Here is a 20,971-nt window from a genome sequence, read left to right as displayed (position 1 = left end):
CACGGGTTCCCATCATCCTTTGCGCGATACGGACGCGTCGTCTTCAGCCTGGCTCCCAGAATCCCACCGAATATTTACAATAACTTAGTACCGCATGCTCACTAGATCACTGACTACACTGTTTCAGAACGCATGTGCGCATGTACCTTTGCTTGTCGCGGCGTCACGAGGAAAGCTGAGGTTTAGCTCCGCGTCCCCTCCTTCCTCCATGGTCAAGGTAGAAGAAAGATGATTCGATAGAAAACAAGAAAGTCTAATTTATCTAATCTTGTCATTTCTTTTTTTTGGTTTGTTTTGATCAGATTTGCGTCGGTGTTTTATTCCTCCATGTTTGTACTCAGGCCGACTCATACCCAAGTCAACGCTTTAATCATGTTACTGTTACAGTCACTTCGCCCCTAACCACTTCACCCCCATCTCCACATCGGGATCAGGTCAACTCGGACCCGTTCCAACTTGGACCCATGCCAACTGGGACCCAGGACCAACTCGGACCCATGCCAACTCGGCCCCAATACTAACTCGGACCCTCGACCATCTCAGACCCACAACCAACTCAGACCCACGCCAACTTGGACCCACCTCGAGCTCGAGTCAACTCGGACCCACTGAGTCTTATGGGTTATGGTTGCACTACACCAAAAGGGCCCATACAACTTGACCGTTTGCGACTTCGGACAACTCGACGGTCGAGTTGGCAAACGGTCAAGTTGTCTGACATCCACACCAAATACGTGCCCGTAGACCTAAATAGCGCCGACTGTTGAACCTCGCGAAGAGTCCTTTATTTTTTTCGCTGGAAATTCAAGATTATTTTTCTTTGCTGGAAATTAAATATTATGGCCAGATCGATCACTTTTCATTTCAATTTGAGGAACTTTTTTAATTCGCCTTTTCCTGAAGATACCCCCCTAATAGTAGTAAAACTATGCACTCAGCTCTGAATGTAGCCGCCCGCCTCTATCCAAAAAAGGCCCGCAATGTGGAATTTTTGTGAAAAAATACCCTGAACAGGAAACTATCAATCGCAAATTCAGGATTTATATTAATAATTCTATGATCCCTCGAGATTATGGCTCCTCTTATTGTACAAAAAAGTGGGATCACAAAATATTAATAATGAGCTCGACAGCAGACACACGACGACGACAATAGGAAATAGTCCACATTTCATTTTAAAATGATTTGTGTTGGGTCCGAGTTGACTCAGGGTGGGTCCGAGTTGGTCGTAGGTCCGAGTTAGTATTGGGTCCTAGTTGGTTGTGGGTCCGAGTTGCTCGTGGGTCCGGGTTAGTATTGGGTCCAAGTTGGTCGTGGGTCTGAGTTGGCATGGGTCCGAGTTGGTTTGGGTCCGAGTTGACTCGAAACCTCCACATCGCCCCGTCCCCACATCGCCCCATCCACGCTTTGCCCCATCCCCACTTCACCCCGTCCGTGCTCGAGTATGTTCCAAGCCTCTTCCAAAAAATGGTCGAGAGCAGAGAGACATGATGAGACACAGGAGTTCCGCAAATGACATGACGTTATAGGCCTGCGCCTACGTCCAAGTCCGACTGCGTTGTCCATTGTGAATTTGGCCTAATACATATGGTCAAACTAGCATTGGGTTTATTTGTCATCCTCTTCAAATTTATTTCAAATTTCTGTACACGTCGTTCTGGTAGTTGTCAATGTATCCAGAAAGCTGTGCCCCGGCGATCGGATAACCTGGGCGCGCGGCAGCAGGAATTTTTGTGGAAACATGTACGAGCAAAACAACAGATACATTTTAAACTCATGAACACAGAAAATACTCTCATATAGACAAGGTACTGCCGTAAGTTCTGTAAATTAGCTTGAAGAAATCTTGCAATGTCAATTTTGTTCTGTGCATGAGGTCACGTACATGTACGGTTGCCCATGACATGAATAGACTGGTTGCTACACTCTATCACGCATTCTCTTGCACAGGTGTGGCACAGTGCAAACCAGCGCTTTCTGCACGTAACACGAGAACTCGTTAGGCCTAAAGCAGCAGAAGTTGCTTTTCAAGCTTTGCAAATTTATGTGACTGGAAAAACATGTAAACACAAGTGTTAAAATGAGAACAAATGTCGTTCTGAGCTGTTTGTGAAAACAAAAAGACAACAGGATTAATTTGTGTTTCTTAAATTTATTAAAAAATTTTTCTAACTTTCCAATAAAAATATTAGAATCTCGCCGAAAAATTGGGCCGGTCGGGAAATCGGAAGCACTGTTTTGGCCCTTGCAAGTTGGATTCTTCAACCGTTATTTAGGTACTGAAACATCAATGTTTTCATTTGTTGTATTTAGGCCCATGCTTCTGTTACTAAAGCACACAGTGAACGATAGTCGGTGTGGCAAAGTGAAAATGGAGCAAAGTGATCAACACGGAAGTTGCCTTATGCCCGAGTCAATTTGTACCCTTGCATGTATTATTGTCATTAGTGGATTTTTGGATGTTTTCTTTGTAACAGTGGCATAACTCTGAGACTGTGCTACTGCAAGTGTATTAATCCTACCAATAACTGCTTTGCTTACAAAGAATCAACTTTTTAATTGAGAAAACGCTGAGGGCAACTCACTTTTCTGTTTCTCATTAATTATGTTATACAATCCTCTCTTTCACTTTGAAAAATCCTTTTAAGTACAGACGTGAAATAATTCTAACGTATGGAGTATGAGTTGTTCTGGGTACGAGTGGTCCTTGGTACGGGTTGACGTGGGTATGAGATGACGTGGGCGGGAGTTTGGGGGTACGAGTTGACCTGATTACCCCACAGTTCAGGGAGGGTAACTGGCCAAGTATCTTGCCTGCCAGAATGTAGGGGATTGCAGGATTGATTTACTTGTATGTGTAGCTCCAAAGAATTGTCTGTCCTCATTTCCAGAAACAAGATATTCTCTTGCCATGGAAACACCTAATCCTAAGGAGAGTAGTGCACCTGTAAACAAGCAAATGATGGTCTACATCTGTGGAGGTGAGATTGTCAAGTGTTCTGGAATTGATGTTCAGTTCAGTAGTAGTATTACCCTCTTCCAGTCTGATACACCCCTTTCTTTGAAACTACTCAACTTAAATATAACAATAACTTCCTAATATGTTGACTAATGACCCACGCTCAGACTTGGACATTGAATGCAGAAAAGTACGCAGAATAAATATGTTATCCTTCTTTCATGATCAGACATACTCATTCTTCAGCCTGAAAAATTCTGCAAAATGTTGACAAGGCGAAATTTTAAAGGTGACATCGCTTAACCTCTGCCCCTGAAAGTGAAGGCATGCGATTTGCATATAAACTCCAGTCTAGATTGGTACAAGTCCAAGTTTTGATATTAACATGACAATTAGCATGATATGTACAGTTCAGTAGTTTGCTGGCATGACTATAGAAAGAATATGAAGACACAGATCACCGAAGTTGCCATCGACAAATGTCAGACTGATATTGATGGATTTCACACCGAAGAGTTTTGGATAGGTTTTTCATATTTCATGCACCCGTCAATGTTCTTGCTTGCATGTTTTCAGTATTGAAAGGCCCAGCTAGCACTTCATAAAAATATTACATGGCATGAAGTTAAGCGCCTCACATGAAGTGCAGAGAATGTTCCTTCAAGGTTACTGCAATGTTAGATTTCAGCTGAGCCCAGAGAGGTGTCATTGTTCAAAGGGTTCACTGATGCCAGATGGGGGGGGAGAGTGGCCCCCACTTTCTTGACCGGGAGGGCATCAGGGCCCCTCCCCCTGGTCAGAACACAATGGATCAGGGCTTAATGGATTGGTCTGTTGATGGCTGATGCCCGATGATCTCACAAGTGTTCCTCCCTATTTGAAAATCTTTCTGCCACAGTTGTCAAGGTTGTTGACTTTGTGTTTTGTGGTTTTTTGTTTGTAGAATGTCACCATGAGAATGAAATTCGTACCCGTGATCCCATCCGATGCAGGGAATGTGGTTATCGCATCATGTACAAGAAAAGAACTAAACGAAGTATCCTTTTTACAAAAATGCTATTTTGGCAAGAATTAGTTGCATATCAAGGTATTTAATGAGATTTTCTTCTCTATTCCGCCTTGACATTCCAAAGTCACTTGTTAGTGTTTCAGGAATTTGTTAGGGCCACCCCGTGGGAAAAGTCAAGTAATATTAAAATGAAATAAAATAAAAACTTTAAAGGGTAGCTGCAATCAATGTTTTTGATTACAAACCTGTAAAATGCACCTTTGTACCTCAGTAAACCTTATTCTAAGCTTTGGTTTCACTATTTCAAAGGCTATTTTAATGCCTTTTTTTTTTATACTAATGAGATTTTCCATATTAATAAGCAAAACTGTGATGTCATCTCAGGAAGACGCCTCAATGTTACATTGGTTTGTGCACAAAAAGCCCTGCGTTTTTGTAGATTTTCCTGGACTGAGTTTTCTTGTTTTTGCTGTTTCATTGTTGTGTATGTGCGAAGCAATAAGAAACCATCAATTCCTCTCAGAAATGCTTTCACTTAGAAAATCTGGGTTTATAATTTTAACAGAAATACCTATGGACTGATCCATGTCTTCCTTAGATGATGTCACAGCAACAACACCCTCATTTGTCCGGGAACACATGGATAATTTTGAATGTTTAAAAGTGTGCACTTTTCATTGCATTTAACCAAATGTAGGTGTGTAAGAGTTTTCATACATTGAAGAAAAGTACAAAGATGCAGAAAAATTGTCTCGAAGAAAAATTCATTGCAGCCACACTTTCAGATTCAGAAAATGTCAAGTCTTGTTTCGAATCTTGTTTTGGTCACTTTTTCAGTTAATATTTTACAAGTGCAGTGACTGGAGTGGAATTATTAACCAAATGCACTTGGAGAATGGCAAATAAAGGTATCATGTGGTTATTTAAAAAGTCTGCACAGGTGCTTCTTAGATTTGGTTTACTGTTTTAATACATGTTATATAACAAATTTTAGGAAAAAAAATCCACATAGAATCTCAACATTTCAAATTGGATTTGGTGTGACTTCTTAGAAAGAAAGGAGAAAAAACTATGTATCCTTAACAGAACTTGCACAGTGGTTGTATTTGATGCAAGGTGATGATGGATCCCATCGGAAACCAGTGACAAAGCAGGCTGCCAGTGAACTATCACTGCTTGCTGTGTACATATTTGCGTTCCAGGACGTTGTGCCCGTATCCATTTAGCTGTCACGATCAGACCTTTCTGGGAATGATTCATGTGATCAGAATAGATCGGTCAAGAAAAAAAGGAGGACGTTGAACATGCTGCAGGAGATCTGAGCATGTACATGTAGCGCATGTACTTTAAACCTAGCAAGTATGTTATTATTTCGGTCAAGTGACATCCACGATCCTGTAGTGAAAAAAAAAGAAATAGCAAATCTCTTCTTTAACTTCTTTCCTTGTCCCTCAGTGAAAGGTTTCCGATCAATTCTAAAAATTTTCTGCCCATTTGAGATTATTTTGTAAAGAGCAGAGCTGGTCTGATTACGTACATAAGCAATATTCAGCTGGTAAAATGCTAAAATTATTAGGCGTTTACATGTATGTTCCTTTTCAGAAGTAACGTAACCGCCTTTTGCTTGTCTAGAAAGCATTATGTCCTTTCGGCTTGTATTGGGTAGTTTTTGTTTAAGTTAAGGTTAAGCCCACATAAATGCTGGGGAACTGTTTCTTGTTCCAGTGTAATGAAATGGAAGCCATGATTAGAAGATCATCAGCCTGAGCCTTATTATGTTTTATTATTATTTGACTTGTACAAGCTGTTAAACTTTCTGACACAGTAAAGAGATAAATCATTGTAATCATTCTCAATCTCCGGATTCTCTCTTTTGCACTCTGTTTCAGCCGTGACAGATGCAGCATGATCGTTTCGATACTATTGATTTTCCCTTACTTTCATCCCATTCCTACTCAAGGCTGTGATATCCTTGGAAAGGAAGATGTGACCTTGTGGAATAATTGCCTTACAACTGCTCACTTGATGTGAATGCCATGGAGCGACGCTTTGTTTGGTCGATGGATGATTCTCTGGGTCAAATTTCTGGAGGATTCCTCAAGTTGTGTAACTGACAAGCAGTCTACTTGCACATATGAAATTTGACTGAACCTGTTGTAAGGAACACTGACTCTGTAAAGCCCAAGATCTTGGGTTAGATATTCCAGCACAGCCTCTATTCCAAATGTTTGATAGGCATAAATGAATGTTGCTGATGGCATCATGATAGATCTCGGTCAGAGGTTACCAAGTGTGGTTCAAGTTGTCCATGTACATGTAGATGTTTGTACAAAACAATATGCGATTACCATGATTAAGACTCAGACTCTCCAATACCGAGGCTCGAATCCAGAGGGTGGTGTGATTTTTACTTTTGAAAGATGATCCCTTCAAATACGAAAGACCAGTGGTCATTTGGGGATCCAGGTAATCAGCGGTACCCGAAGCTCTTGGTCCCAGGTTCAAGTACTGCTGAGGGAACCTGTCACGGGTGCAATTTCCATGGAGTTTGTGTACTCAACACGATAAAATTAAAATGAAACAAACATTTACTCTTTTTTAGATTGGTAAATGTTAAAGAACAAAAGGAAAAGTAATGGCCCTGTTGGTTCACGGTGGGATTTGAACCTATGACCATTAGATTGAGCGTCAAGGTGTCTACATGTACCACTAGGCCAATACATGCTTCTTAATTGAAGTGTTGGAAACTAAAATACGCCGAGTTGACTCTCGAGAATCAAAAGCTAATCAGCACGTAGGCACTCTACTTGCATCAAGATTCTGGATTTGGAAGCCAAGACAGCACCGCATCCCTTTGCTGTATACTGTATACTTTGGTTTGGCAGGTGTGTGCCCTTCTGGTGGACGAGAGGTCAACTCCACCGTTTGCCAACTCAAGTCAACTTGACTCCTGACCAACTCGACCGTCAACTAACTCGACCGTTGACCAACCTTACTTCAAAGTCGAGTCAACTCGACCATTTACCAACTCGACCGTTTGCCAACTCGACCGTTTGCCAACTCGACCGTTTGCCAACTCGACCGTTTGCCAACTCGCCCATGAATGATACATGGTTTATTAGACAAACTCTTTCCTCAAAAAAATTAATATTAAAAGGGGAAAAATAAAGATCGGATCAGTTCCGGATCGCGAAATTTATGGATGCAATCAATTATTGAACTTGTGCCAATTTGATACTCCAAAATAATTTTCCCAATTTGAGAAGCACACACGCACGACCCCCCGAAACCTGTCATCACACTGTACCCATGCACAGATCACATCACGCACAGTAAAACGAATTACATGCGTGATCCAGAACTAGGCAAAATGCGTTCCTTCTTTGCCTTGTCCCTGTTGCACAGTTGCGTTGTTTGAGAGTCGAGTTGGTCGAGAGTCGAGTTGACCTTTATGGTTGAAGGAACAACAATCGAGTTGGTCAATGGTCAAGTTGGTCGAGAGTCGAGTTGACTTGAGTCGAGTTGGCAAACGGTCAAGTCGACCTGAAACCCAAAAGCCAAGGTAACAGATTTCGCAGGTGGAAAACCTTGATGTGAAAAAAAAAAGAAAACCTGGAAAATGATCATTTTCTAATGACCTACGAAATACATCTACATGTACACGTGTATTTCGACAATGAGGAAACTATAAGACTTCATTCAAATTGGGCCACAAATTAGGTTTCCCCCATACACTATCAGTGGGAACATGGAATAATGTAGTGCGCATTTGGCCTCGTGGCAAAGAAGACACAGACGCGCTACATTATTCCTTGCTCCACAAGCGCAAGCATGATAACGAATTTATCTTCAAGCAAACATGACGTGCAGTAAAGGGGCCTATGATCACTTGACATTAAAAAAAGAAGACAAAAGATATATGGCACACGGCAAAGACAATAGCACTGATGTACCACGATGCTGGAATTTTATTTAGGGAGCATGGGAATTATGTGTTTTAACTTATTTCAATAACGGCTCACACTAAGAAAGGAAATTGTAAGAATTGTGCGTGTGCATTTAAATGCTTGTGACAATCAGCACGGGCAAACATGCCGCCTTTGAATTTACAGTCATGCAGATGTGCGTTTGCTTTTAGTGTAAAAATAGCGCAATGCATCGAGTTAGAACAGTGCATTACGCAGGGTTTGATATGAACCATGTGATACAGTTAGAGCAATGGATTGACCAATCAAAACTGAGAATTCAAGTTTGCCTGAAGATACTGTGAACTATTGCCATACCCATTGGATGAGGTGAAAAAGAAAATCACTTCTTTGCAATTGAGAAAGCATAGCTGTTGTTTCTTCTGAAACACCAAAGTGGTCAAGGTGATTGAATCAGTGCCCATCTGATCCAATAGAAAAATGTCCCGTCCTTTGGGGTCCATGCAAATTCCATACATGTACATTTATGAAATGATTACAAAATTCTCATATTCCACCTGTTTTAACAGAAATTGATGACCGAGCCACACCGTCGGCCCCACAAATGACAGCGAAATCAATTACATTAGCCTCCTTCGGCCGAAATATTGGAAAATCATTACCCATTAACAGGTTTCTATAGTAACTAGACCCATTAGTTTCTTCCAGAATTCTGGTTGGCCGTGCGTGGAGCAAATTAGACCTTTAAGTATAGGAAGACAGTGATTACGAAACCGCTCCATCTCGTCTCACTAGTCGATGTTGGATGCGGTCATCAACCACATCAAGTTTTCAGAGCAGAATGGGTCGTTTGAGAGAAAATTACTTGAATGTCTACGACGCAGGGATTTTTGTAGTGCTTTTCTATCTAACCAACGGATGTTTGCACTAACTGTCATTGCTATGGCTACCCTGGATGCAATGTGAGAACAGCCGTGTCTCAAGAGAAGACAGCAATAGCTTCATTTTGGCTGCAAGTCTTGACTGAGAATGTTAGTGTCTTGTGCAACTGACAGAATAGAATGGTCAAAGTTTACTGTTGAACATCTTACATGTAATTTCCATCATATCTTTGGCCAGAAACCTTCAATTCGCTTGTATGTTTGTCAATTGATTGAATAATACAGAATGGAGCCTCAATTATTGACACCATGTTTATCAGCCGGAACGAATTTAACAATGGAAGGAGAATTGTTACCAGTACTTGAATTCCACACAAGTGCATCACTTGCTACAGTCATTCTTCGCACACTGAGTATCGTGATCGCTTTCTTGCTGATCATAACGAGCAATTTCGTCAACTTGATCGTGTTACCCCGGACCAACTGTTTCGGGGAGGTGACCCAATTTCTTCTCATGTCATTGGCTGTGGAAGATTTCCTGATTGGGGTGTGCCTGGCATTCGCCATCTGGCCAGCTGTCGCCAATTCCTGGCCATTCGGAGATGCAGTTTGCAAGATCATCGGTAGTTTGGGGACTCTGCTAGCAGCCGCATCATCGCTGACTCTCATGTGCATCAGTGTGGATCGTTTCTTGGCGGTGACCAGACCACTGCGGTACGTCACCATCGTCACGCTCAAGCGAGCCCGTTTTGTCATCACTGCCGTCTGGCTGGTCTGCTTCATCTTCATTGCTTTCGTGGACACGGCAACTTGGCCACCTCTACAGAACATCGAGTACGATACTGTCCTCTGCAACTGCATTGTCAAGTTCTTTGATGACAGAGTGTTTCCCCGAGCGCTAGCAGCGGCTGCTGTGTGCGTGGTTCTACCTAGTATCATCATCACGGCCACTAATGCCAAACTTCTGGTGGTCTCCATTGCACATGCAAAACGAATTGATGCTTTACCAAGGAACCATAATTTCAACGACGGTGGCCGCCGCATATCCTCAAGAGAATTCAAAGCTGTCCGTACAACTTTAGTCATCACTGGCATTTATTACATGGCTTGGGCACCGTTCCTAGCAACCCAAATATACATGGCCTTCTCATCTGTTGCAATGGCGGACTGGCTCCACTTTCTGTCCGGCTATCTCGTCCTTAGCAACAGTTGGTGGAACGTCTTCATTTACTCCTTCATGAACAAGAGTTTTCGGAAAACACTGGCTGATTTTGTTGCCGCTAAGTGTGCCTGTTACCAGAGAAGTAACGATGGGGAAATGATGCCAACCCAAGCCTTTGTTGTGACAGATGGAAGAGCCATTTCCACTCCACAAGTTTCTTAACTTTCATCATTGAACATACAATTTTAAATAAAATGTAACTTGTCTTTAGCCCATAAAATTTACTGACTAATTCATCAATGCGTAATGGTTTATCAATAATCCATCTATTCATCAATCGCCTTATCAATGAGCCACTCATTTTTTGGTACAGAACTTGGCAACGGACGAAAATAAACATGAGTGAACAACTGTTTAAAACTTGGAATCAGCATTACTGTTTTAATGCAGGTCTTCCCGTTTCGACTCCCCACACAAAATGACTTGATTGTGTTGTAAACCTTCAATCACAACTCGACAATTAGTACTTTCTTTGACAAACATAGAGAGAGAGAGAGAGAGAGAGAGAGATACATGTGTATGTATGTGATGTGTGGACAGAAGTGCCATCGAGTGCAAATGTTGCTGCTATGTTTGGTTCATTTTTTTATAATAAAACGGTTTGGGCAAGCAAAATAAAAAGAATACGCTCAGTTTCATCAAAACTGTGCCGAAATTCGTAACTTTGTGCTTGCTTCCATATTTGTACAAAACTCAACTCGTATTACTCTACAACCAAACCAAACCAAACTAAGACAGCGTATTCTGGTTGGTTTTGTAAAGTTCTGATCAAATTCTCTCTCCTGGATTTTCAGTGTCTCCAGATGAGTGAAAGCAGTGAGGTCCTTTGGGCTATGCATTAATTCAAAACCAAGGATTCGTTCCATGGCAAATGTCAGAAAGATGTATGTCAAATGTTTGTTACACACTCCTCACAGAACATTTCGATAAAGTACGAACAAAATTCTTTCAACAATCTGGAAAAAAATCCCTTGCTTTAAGCAATCATTTACACATCATTCCAATCCAGACCTTGATTTTTCCTTCAGCATTTTTTTTTCATTTTATCCCTGCCCTCTACACTATAAATGCACTTGGCAAAACCCTTCACCAGAAGCAAGCCATAAGGACATTGCCTACAGAACAAACAGTGTCGGAAATTTCTGCATATCCACAATAAGTCCATATCGGGTTGTGACAAAAATCATGGTTGTCACAAAAGTTACTACTCCAGATGGTGCTTTTGTGACAACCATTTTTGAGCATATTTGCATATTTCGAAGCTACAGTGTTCCATTAAGATCTGTTTTAACTTCTTCAGAGCAAGCCATTTGTGAAACCTATCCCCTGGCTTTACTATAAGTATCTCAAATTGACATTGTTAGCTGGAAAGAGCCGGCACACTTTAGAGGTGGGCCGTGACTGAAACGGTCAATTGTCTGTGGCTGTGGCGACAAGCTTGTGACAAACAATAAAGTCCTAGCCACTGGATATCTGATTTGGACACGGCTTCAGGCTACGTCTGAATTTCGCTTATTTCCAGCCATGGCTTGGATTTTGAAACCACAGACAGCTCCGCTCCTTTTGCAAATATTGCAACTTGTTCTCACTCAGCACAGTGGGATCACTTTGAAAAGGTTGCCTTTAAAAAAAAAAATCCAGTAGTTTTAAATCCCACTCAGGTAACAGGCAAATCAGAATAGAATGTCCTCCTATCCTTGTGTTTTGTAGAAAAGTTTAAAACTTTGCCTAAATTCTATGCTAGAGCAAATACAAATGAATCAGTTTTTTATGCCAGTTTCACAGATTTCTCCTTTTTTTCTTGAAAAACATTGAAAAACAACAACAAAAAAGTAATGACCAATTTTCAACCTTGCCCACATCAGTAAAGACTTGCTATGTCCCTCACAATTATAAAATGGCCGCTGCTTTCCTCGATGACTTATTTCTCACGCCTGAATAGAGAAAACAAAAAAACACAAGCATGCACTACGTGAGATTGAGGCATGGGTATCCGGTCGGAAAATGCCACCTACAGGGTCATGAAGAGGGAAAGCTGAGGTTTTGGGACAGCGTTTTCTCTTTCTGAACACTGACTGTCCCTTACATTGTTGAGATACGCCACACCTAACTCGTGGGTAACGCCAACGACGGATAAGGGTTTGATCTCCAACGTCATGGAAGGGAGGCATGTCATGGCATTTGGCTCTGCGTCCCATGGTGTACGTTGGGGGGGAAGGGGTAGTCTATAGGTTTGGGGAGGCAAAGCGACCTGACAAATATGACCAGGCCTCACAAAATGAGCCTAAAGGCCACATTTACAACAAATCTGTTTTAAGGTCCATTAGACAAAGCAACCCAAGCTTTGTTTCGACGTAACGCTTAATTTGGCAGTCTTGGGGTTCTTTAAACAGCCTTAAATTAAGCTGCTCTGGTAACTGGTGAATCATTACGTTAGGTTTGATCAGAAATGAGATTTACTTTTCAGTATCAGCCCTCTTTACCATACAAACTGGGTGGGGAGAGGGAACTTGACAGCTGAAGATGGAGGACTGACAAGAGGTACTCAGACCACGATTCTTGAGGTCACAATGTCAGGTTCAGGAGTGGGGGGTGGGGAATCAGGTGACTTACTTCTTCTGTGCGATACTGCTTAGCAGCCGGTTGCCAGTGAGGAAGGTGAAGATGCCTAGGAGGCCGAGGTACTGCAGCGTCTGGAACATGTTGAGATAGACCCAATAGCAGTAGAACAAGCCCAGAATGGCTACAAGAAGAAACCAGAGGGAACGACATGAAATACATCATCCTGAATCTTGGACTTCAAACGACGGTAACTGCAGCGTCCCGACATGGTAGACAGAGGATTTGAACTCCTTTAACGGGGTAGCACTAGTCTAGAGTGGACCAAAAGAGGTCAGGAATTTGAACATTTTACTACGCTTTTTAAGAATGTTTCAGTATGGGTGCGTAAGCTTCTTGTAAACAGCCCTAGAACACTGGCTAACTAAAAACTTGGACCAACTCAACATTTTGAAGCAGGATCCAGAGATCGGGTAAAAATCATTGGGAAAAGTCTGAAATTAAAACACCTGTTTTACGAGCCCACAGTAAAAAGCAGGTGTGTGAGAAGCTACATACATGTACATGTACACACATGTATACATGTGTAAAAACTGCCATTTTGTCATAACGAATAGCACCCTCTTGTTTTCTGCAAAAAATGCCCTCTTCTGGCCAAAAGTACCCCTTTTGCAAGAACTTTTAAATTTTTTTCTTTTTATGGAAATTGGATTATTTCGACTTTTTGCAGTCTGAAAACCTAGAAAACAAGACAGCTCTGATTAAATTGGAACAGTTAGCAGGTATGGGATTGACAAAGAACTTGATAAAAGTAATGCACTGTCTCAAAACTCGTTACTGTAAGACCAAAAAGATATGCCTGAAGCAAAAACAGGAAAGGGATGTAAAGACCAACTATCTGAACAGGAGTTTCACGTTTTTAAGCAAATAGTACCTAAGCCTGAACCGAGAACTTTTCTCTACACCAACTGTAGTAACCTTGCTTCTGGAAACACATACCTCCGAGTCCAAGATGAAAGCCGATGGCACCGATAGAGAACGTAAAGCCCTTCACATTAGCACCCAGTTTCAACCACTGTGAAAACAGGAAAGTCATACATACAACTTCCTTACCCACTCTACAAACGACAAAACCTTTCTGTTCGTAACAATTTCCTTTTTATTTTACAAACTTGCCTAAGTCGACTAATTTTCCAGATGTGCTTTTGCAGTGATTTGATGAACTATGGACGGAAGATCCAAGCCACTATTTCATTACATTAGGCCTGCTGTCACGATCTTCAAGTAGAAAGGATGGAGTGCTGGGTTTACCACACAGCGGTGGATTTTGGAAGAGTCAGAAAGTCTGATGCCTACCAGAATGATGAGAATCAGTAGAGGGACGAGGCACAGCACGGTGAAGGTGGTGGACACGGCGGTAGGGGGCCGTTTCTCCGGCACACGGAACATGTGCTTGATCTCGGGCAGCTCAGCATAGCGAGCCTGGCCAGCAGGCTTGGTGTCCTCCTGCTCTGGGAATTTCAGGGTCACATCAGCCTGGCAGGAAAGGGAAAGGGGTGTGAAGAGTGGATCAAGAGACTCAGAGGGACACAGTAAGGAGAGGTGTGAACGTCATGCTCCAACTGGCCCTCGGTGGTGAAACTGTGACAAACTCTTGTCGGATGAGGGTAACTCTTGACAACAGGGTAGATTTGATACAGAAAATGTTCTAGTAGAATCGCAGCATTTTTCCTATTCAAATAAACACCACTTTTTTGAGCATGAAGAGCACTTTTTTGAGTCGAAATCGCATGCTGTGAGGCAGATTTCAGAATTCAAGTGAATGCACTGCACAAAACAATGCCTGTCAGGAATTCTAAAATGAATCGTGATGTTTAAGAAGTAAACAGAGGGAACTTTGTGGTACGTAGAGCTCCAACGGGTGAAGATTGGCTCATTATCATTTTGGCACTTGTTCTTACCAAGTTCCAGGAGAAGGGATTCATGATGATGGCATCGCCGATGATGAGGTCCAAGGTGTACTTGTCAGACTGCTGGTTGAAGTACTCGCGGCCGCTCTCTGCAACATCAAGACTGAACTTGTACATCATGGACGCATCGCTATCAGCTGTGAAGATGACCTCTTGCTTTGTCTTGATGTTGGACAAGCGAACAAAGGCCTGGGGGAATAGAAAGAGTGAATGTAAATGACTTTGCTTAAATTGGTTTCCTTTTTTCAGATGTAATCGATATTGACCCTAATCCCTGGGGTGTATATAAATATGATATTAAAACTCTGAGGATTCAGGACCTTGAGGGTTCACAGCATCTCTTCTGTTATCCTAACAACAATCTAGATCCCCCCTCCTGAAATGATGCGAATAAGGATTAACCTACCTGGTGGACGGATAGCGGTTGTCCAGCCTTGTCCTTCAGGTTGAATTTCAAGACCACGCTCTGGTGATGGTCAGCTTCCAGACCCTTGTCCACCTTCCTGGGGTGGACAACCCTTTTAAAAAAGGGGGAAAATAAAACAATATTATCAAAGTAACTCCTTGCTGCAAGTCGGCAGCATGCAACTTACCACAGTGAATCAAGCTGACATCAGGCCTTTTTGATATGTGTGCTTGTCTCCTTGATAAGAGGATTTTTCTATTTCAGTGTAATTTTTGCCACAGAAGTCTTTCCTCTTTCTCGTTTTTATTCCGTTCATGATTAATGCTCACTTGACGGTCTTAGCTGTGATAGACTGGTCCTTGTCGATGACGGAGATCTCCATGTTGTCCACAGTGACCTCGGTCGTGACCTTGACAAGCATGGTCCCCTCGCTGAGGCCAATCAGGGCAGGGTTCGGAGAAGTAGGTGTGGCCTTTAGAGCCACTGCATAGAAGGCAGGTGCTGGCTTGGATTCCATGAGGTTCAGCTGGTACTCCGTCCTACAGACCCACAGTCATTGAACAATGGTGACAAAAAATGGCAGGATACCAGTGATTCCTGTGATTAAGGTTACCTGTGGACCTTCTCAAATTATCTACTGTGTCAAAACCAGTGACAAGTTAGATATAATTTGAAGGTTTGCATGGTGAGAGTTGATCAACAAGTTTGATGTGGCACCATAGAACAATCCTCTACTGTGAGGCTCTTTGCAGATCTTCACAAACAAGAATTACTACATAGTGTTGGGCCACAAAAAACACATTACTTTGTCTCTGGTCAGACTGATATTCCAAAATATATGCGGTGACACAGCCGTTTTTTTCCTCCTCAAGGGTGAAACTGTACAGACAATTGCAGACACACGTTGTTGAGTCAGGGGACTAGAACAGCTTTATTTTGATTATAAGCTGACAACACACAACTTTGTATCTACAGTCTGCTATCATTGTTCAACACCGATCTTGTTGGGATCTATCGCCCTGAGTAAAAGATCGAATTGCCTGAAAAAATGTCGAGGCAGGGTGCAATAGGGGGTGCTAATGCAGCTCTCCCAAGAGAGAAAAAAAGAAATTGATGTGCATGCTTGAAATTGACGAGTGCGCTGACCAGAGACGAAAGACTTTTGGGGGGGCTTTACCACAATTTTTCCCCTGATGACAAGTTATGTGTGTTTTCAAGAGTCATCTATCATAATATTGGCTGGTCTCAATTTTCCTTAATCCTGCAAAATCTAAAAATCCCCTGGTGGATTTTGAAGGATTTGGGACCATAACCTGAAGCACAAATTTCATTTATTTCTAAACTCAAAACAGCTTACGGCTGTTTGGTACCATCGAAGACCAGGTCCTTGGCAACTGCTTTCCCCCCATCTTTGGGAGATATCGATGTGGCTTCCACGGTTAGCTTGCCAACACTGCCTGCCATTAGATTAGAGACTTGAACCTATGGGGGAAAACGATTATCGAATTCAGGCTCAGCTATTTGAACTTTAGAAAAAATCTGTGACTAGATTTACAAAGCATTTCAACGGAAGGATTCACAAATAGTTTTGAAATACATCCATCTCTGATCAGCCTCTTCATTTTTTTCATATCTCCGCGGCGCAACATACATCTTGAGACAGTTTGCGGTACCCGCTGCTTCATCTGATTGGACCGTCTAACCACCCCAGCAAGCTCGGTGGTCAAGTGGTTAACACATCTGCACAAGTAAGCAGGAGGTCATGGGTTCGAGTCCCACCCGAGTAAGCTTCTGAATATTTTCATAAGCTCTTGGACAAGCACTGAATATGGAGTGTTTATGAATATACCTTAGAAAAGGGCAAACATCTGTGACTAAAATCATTATTTCTTCACGGGTCATTACGCACATGCAGCCAAAATCTGAATACTACCTTCACATAAAATTAGATATATGCCATCTTGGGTTATTAATGCCTCTTCTGTTTGGGGAGAAGTTTGGCTAAATGTGTACTTGATTCACACTGCCATTCACAAAGTCACTCAATGGAAAGACAAAAATACCAAATAGTCACCTTGACATTAGGAGCATCGGTGGAGACAGCCATGGTCCCAACTCTTGTGAATGCCACAGGCACATGGAACTAGAAAACAAATGGCAGGGAGAATTATCAGGTATGGCACATCCTTCAGCGCTGTGGTCGTCAAGCAAGGGCTGATGCGAGTTACTGAGGGGTGCATTGGCTCTGACATGACACGGAGTGTTTCTGAGTCTACCGTCAGCATTACCTTGTTACTAGCCAGGGCCCTGGCTCCAATGACGACGCTGTAGGCATTGGCAACCGTCTGTGTTGACTTGCGGCTCAAGACAAAGTTACCGAGCATCACTGCTTGATCCTGTCAAAGCAAGAACATGATCACTGTCCATCAGATTAATGTTGGTTGCCTTTCTTATACCAGATTAATCAGTAACCAAACAAATAGTCTGCAGATGACATTAGTGCTTTTGTGCTGACCATTCTTGAGGACCGAGATTGTTGCGTAAATGTTATATTTTTGTTGCATGAGTGAAGTGCTTGCCAAAAAGTTCTGCAGTCGTGCACAGACTTAACCCTAACCCCCTAGGGACCATTGAAATCCTGCATAACCTTGTTGGGTTCAGCACTGTTAGGGTTAAAGTCTACCCTTGAAAGAAATACTGTACCTCGGTTATAAGTGGCTTCTTGTTGATTTTTGCAGCCAGCTTATAAGCTCCATCTAAAAAGAGGCCACTCTGGAATAAGGTATCAAACTGCAGGGGAAAGAACATCATTTATTTTTAGTTATCTTTTAAACAACTCAACAGGTCTATCAATCCTGTATGTGCTAAAAACCATGCAAGCTTTATAGCCTCATGTTTACAACTACTGTAGTTTCAGAGTTTGAAAATCAATAGAATAGGAAAAATAAAGGCAATTCACAATATCCTGTGCCACGAAAAGGTTGCCAAAGAGAGGCCACTTGCCACTTGTAGAGTTGACAAAAGCATGGCGATTTGCCCCAATTTGTGTTTGAGCAAATGTGGGTGGACAACTTAGGGAAATGTTCGATTTAACTGGGCACTCCTTGCCACACAAAAAACACCATCTCAAAGAAAACATTTCACATCTTCAACCCAGACAAACAAGCACTGGGAACAATTCAAGTTTTCATACCCAGGGTAGCTGGTGAATAGAACTTTGTTGACCATTTCCCCCAAAATCCACAGTGAAAAAAGGCCCCTCGGTGGCAACCTCTTGTTGGCACACTGCATTGTGAATCGCTCGTAAACACAAGGAAAAATGATTTGGAGGAATCACACAGCTGTCGAAATGAGGTGTGCATTTACTCCAACTCTAGGGGTCAGTAAACATTAACTTGAAATTCCTACAGTCCTCTGTTACGTTATAAAAAACTATCAAATTTGAACGCAGCCCTCTCTAAAAAGAAAGAAAAAAATTACCTGCAAATATTTTTCATCCACTTCGTCTGCCTGGGCAACAATATCTTCAACCAGATCAAAGTATTTGTCCACGTTTGTCTCAGCGGGGAGCAGAGCTGCAATATGTAGTGCATAGCTTGAACTGCCAAGAAAACAAAGACAGCTCTGGATGACCACCAAAAAAGAATTCCCCTCAAATATCCTAATTAACAAACCACCACATGGGAAGTCGGTGCAGTGAGAGTTAGGCGTAGCAGGCTGGAGTGACTCACCTAGTGACACCGTCATCCTTCTTGAGTGCTGAATCCAATGATTTCAGGACATCTGTAGAACTGACTGTTGACACAAATACAATGGCAAAAGATTCAAGCACAAGGTCAAAATCTACAGTCATTTTTACTCAGTTTAATACTTTTTAACCCCTTCGCGCCGGTAATTCTTTTGACCGTGACTGCTGGGCTTTGGTATGCCCTGAATGGAGGGCTTTGTCCAGCAGCAGGCCCCATTGAACCAGCAGCTGCAATAGACTGTATGTATGGTATGCACTAATCCTCACACAAAGCCGCGGCTATCAACGGTTCCCGGTGCGAAGGGGTTAAAACTGGTTCAAACACTTTGGACCTTTCTGCTTATTTATCTCATATCTAAAGTATTTGTCCAAAAAATCCAGCTTTTTTTTAAAATGCAAATATCAAAGCAAAGAACTGATGAATTGATAAGACGTAACGAGTGCTAATGAGGCTGTCGTCTTTCCTCTGCTTTGTGTCAAAAGGTTGCAACTGGGTAACACACGGTCATTTCAATTACTACAAATATGGACTTACATTTAAGGCCTAGCGTGGTTAGGGCTGACACAGCATAGAATAGCGTTGCCATGTCAACGCTGTCATTGATGGCAGATGATATCGATTGCTCATTAACGGTGACCTGTGAGTTGACAATTTAATTCATGACCATAAGTTACTTTGCAAGTCAAGTTCCATCAAAGCCTTGATTACCACGAGACATTCAATGTTAAAAACACTTGTTTGAGTTTACCACGCATTCCTTTAATTAAAGCACCATTTTTTTTGCCAGCAGAAGAAACTGAACCAAAACAAGATGCGGAAGAAATATATCACAGATTTGGCCAAAATGGAAGAGGAATTGAATTCAAATTATATACTGACAAACCAAAGTGTGCACTACCACCTGCAAAACCTATTACCTTGCAGTTCTCCAGGGCCTTTGCAGCCGTGGTAGCATGGTATACTGACTCCACATTACTAGGGTCCAGCTTGGCCTTCAAGAATGTACAAGCCTCCTGCGGATTAGGAATGGGCACACTGAACAGCTTGAGACCCAGGATGGAGTAGTGGGCTTCGGCTACATCAGTGAAGGGACGCGCCGAGGCAAAGACTGCCTTGATCTTGGCTTGGTCATCCAATGATAAGATTGTGATGGGGCTAAGCGCCTGTCCTAGGACAGTGCAGAGCAGGAACACCAAGAGTATGGCACCTAAACAAGGAATGACAAATAAAGGCCAAAAGTTAAAAAAAAGACGGAGTGTTCCATATACGAGCAACACTAATTTTCCCTAAAAATACTACAACAGCCATCAGAAGTGATAACATGTCCTAAAAAGTGAAATTCAGCTAAGAAAATTCTGAAGCATTTACTTAGAAAACATGTGTATGTTTTGACAGACAAGCCTGTAGGTTTGTGTACAGGGGCATCAAGTGTTGTTGTCTATGGAACTCTTTCCCAAAAGACATATTTATCATCATTTGTAAGTCCAATGAACTTGGAAGCAGCCTGTAATTTTGTGTAGAATTTGTTTAAACATATAGTCAGTATGCTAACTGTAATTAAATGTTTAAAATCATTACTGAATGATTATTGAATTACTAGGCTAATTTGTTTCAGTTTGAGAACATTTCACGATTGTGCAGCGGTTCATTCAGTCCTTAGAATGAAGAAATCAAACCATTATTTCGTTCCATCTAAACATGACAAGCCACGTACAGCACTGTTTTACACCGTGCAGGTGTACAAAAATAAAACGACTGAGTCGGTTGCCAGACGCCCATTCATTATTACATTACACGTGGCACCCGCACAGTGCCACAGCTTAGTTCTGAAAACTTCAACGTGTTCAAGCGTCCTCGTCAAATTAAGCTAAATGTGGGGCTCTAAGAAATCCTCCAAACAGCCACAAACTAGCTTAAACACAAACTCCCTTCAAAACTGTGATACAGTCACCATATTGCAGGTTCATTCTAGAGTAAAGCCATGTCATTTTGTTACCTCTCTCCATGGTGGATTTGATGAGTCTCCGGGGGTCCAATCAGGAAAGGACGGGTGTTGAGCGGAGTGTTGCCAAGTGAGGGCGCTATCGATTCCGTTGCGGTTAACTTCTCAGAGTTCTGGCGCATGGCGTGGGGAGTTCGGCTCAGTGCAGTTTATTTCCTGTCACAGAATATAATCGGTCTGATCGGAGGCCATCATTGACGCATTTTCATTAAATTTCAATAATAAACGTTTGGAAATGTTTCTGGAGTTTACACAAAGGCAAAATGGAACAAGGCCGAGGTGTGGAGC

The 20,971-nt window shown here is 42.1% G+C and overlaps 2 protein-coding genes across 7 annotated transcripts; one reads left to right on the top strand and one right to left on the bottom strand.

Moving 5' to 3' along the window:
- Positions 1-84: 84 nt before the first annotated feature.
- Positions 85-10,319, top strand: LOC110978244 (DNA-directed RNA polymerases I, II, and III subunit RPABC4-like). 5 transcript variants are annotated; one of them, XM_087132749.1, is made up of 6 exons: positions 90-217; positions 342-434; positions 2,193-2,276; positions 2,892-2,981; positions 3,903-3,995; positions 5,066-10,319. In XM_087132749.1, the coding sequence occupies exon 6, from the start codon at positions 9,062-9,064 to the stop codon at positions 10,157-10,159; it is 1,098 nt and encodes a 365-aa protein (XP_086988875.1). In that variant the 5' UTR covers positions 90-217; positions 342-434; positions 2,193-2,276; positions 2,892-2,981; positions 3,903-3,995; positions 5,066-9,061; the 3' UTR covers positions 10,160-10,319. The 5 variants fall into 5 exon arrangements, with proteins under 5 accessions (XP_022088755.2, XP_086988878.1, XP_086988875.1 ...); XM_087132748.1 differs by lacking the exon at positions 342-434 and having other exon boundaries at positions 91-217; XM_087132753.1 differs by lacking the exon at positions 342-434 and having other exon boundaries at positions 127-217; positions 5,066-5,814.
- Positions 10,320-10,350: 31 nt separating this feature from the next.
- Positions 10,351-20,801, bottom strand: rpn2 (ribophorin II). 2 transcript variants are annotated; one of them, XM_022233062.2, is made up of 16 exons: positions 20,678-20,801; positions 19,599-19,888; positions 19,216-19,318; positions 18,664-18,727; positions 18,413-18,533; positions 17,636-17,722; positions 17,221-17,328; positions 17,007-17,075; positions 16,290-16,414; positions 15,262-15,471; positions 14,933-15,044; positions 14,518-14,715; positions 13,913-14,092; positions 13,556-13,631; positions 12,611-12,740; positions 10,351-11,931 (listed from the first exon to the last, which is right to left on the bottom strand). In XM_022233062.2, exons 1-16 carry the CDS (start codon positions 20,685-20,687, stop codon positions 11,919-11,921), a joined length of 1,896 nt encoding a protein of 631 aa, XP_022088754.2. In that variant the 5' UTR covers positions 20,688-20,801; the 3' UTR covers positions 10,351-11,918. The 2 variants fall into 2 exon arrangements, with proteins under 2 accessions (XP_022088754.2, XP_086988872.1); XM_087132746.1 differs by lacking the exon at positions 10,351-11,931 and having other exon boundaries at positions 12,607-12,740; positions 20,678-20,702.
- Positions 20,802-20,971: the final 170 nt, after the last annotated feature.

This window comes from Acanthaster planci, linkage group LG02 (assembly GCF_054643075.1).
Source record: "Acanthaster planci isolate LZ-2023a linkage group LG02, COTS_SCS, whole genome shotgun sequence".
Classification (NCBI taxonomy): Eukaryota; Metazoa; Echinodermata; class Asteroidea; order Valvatida; family Acanthasteridae; genus Acanthaster; species Acanthaster planci.
This window is presented reverse-complemented; position numbering and strand designations above follow the sequence as displayed.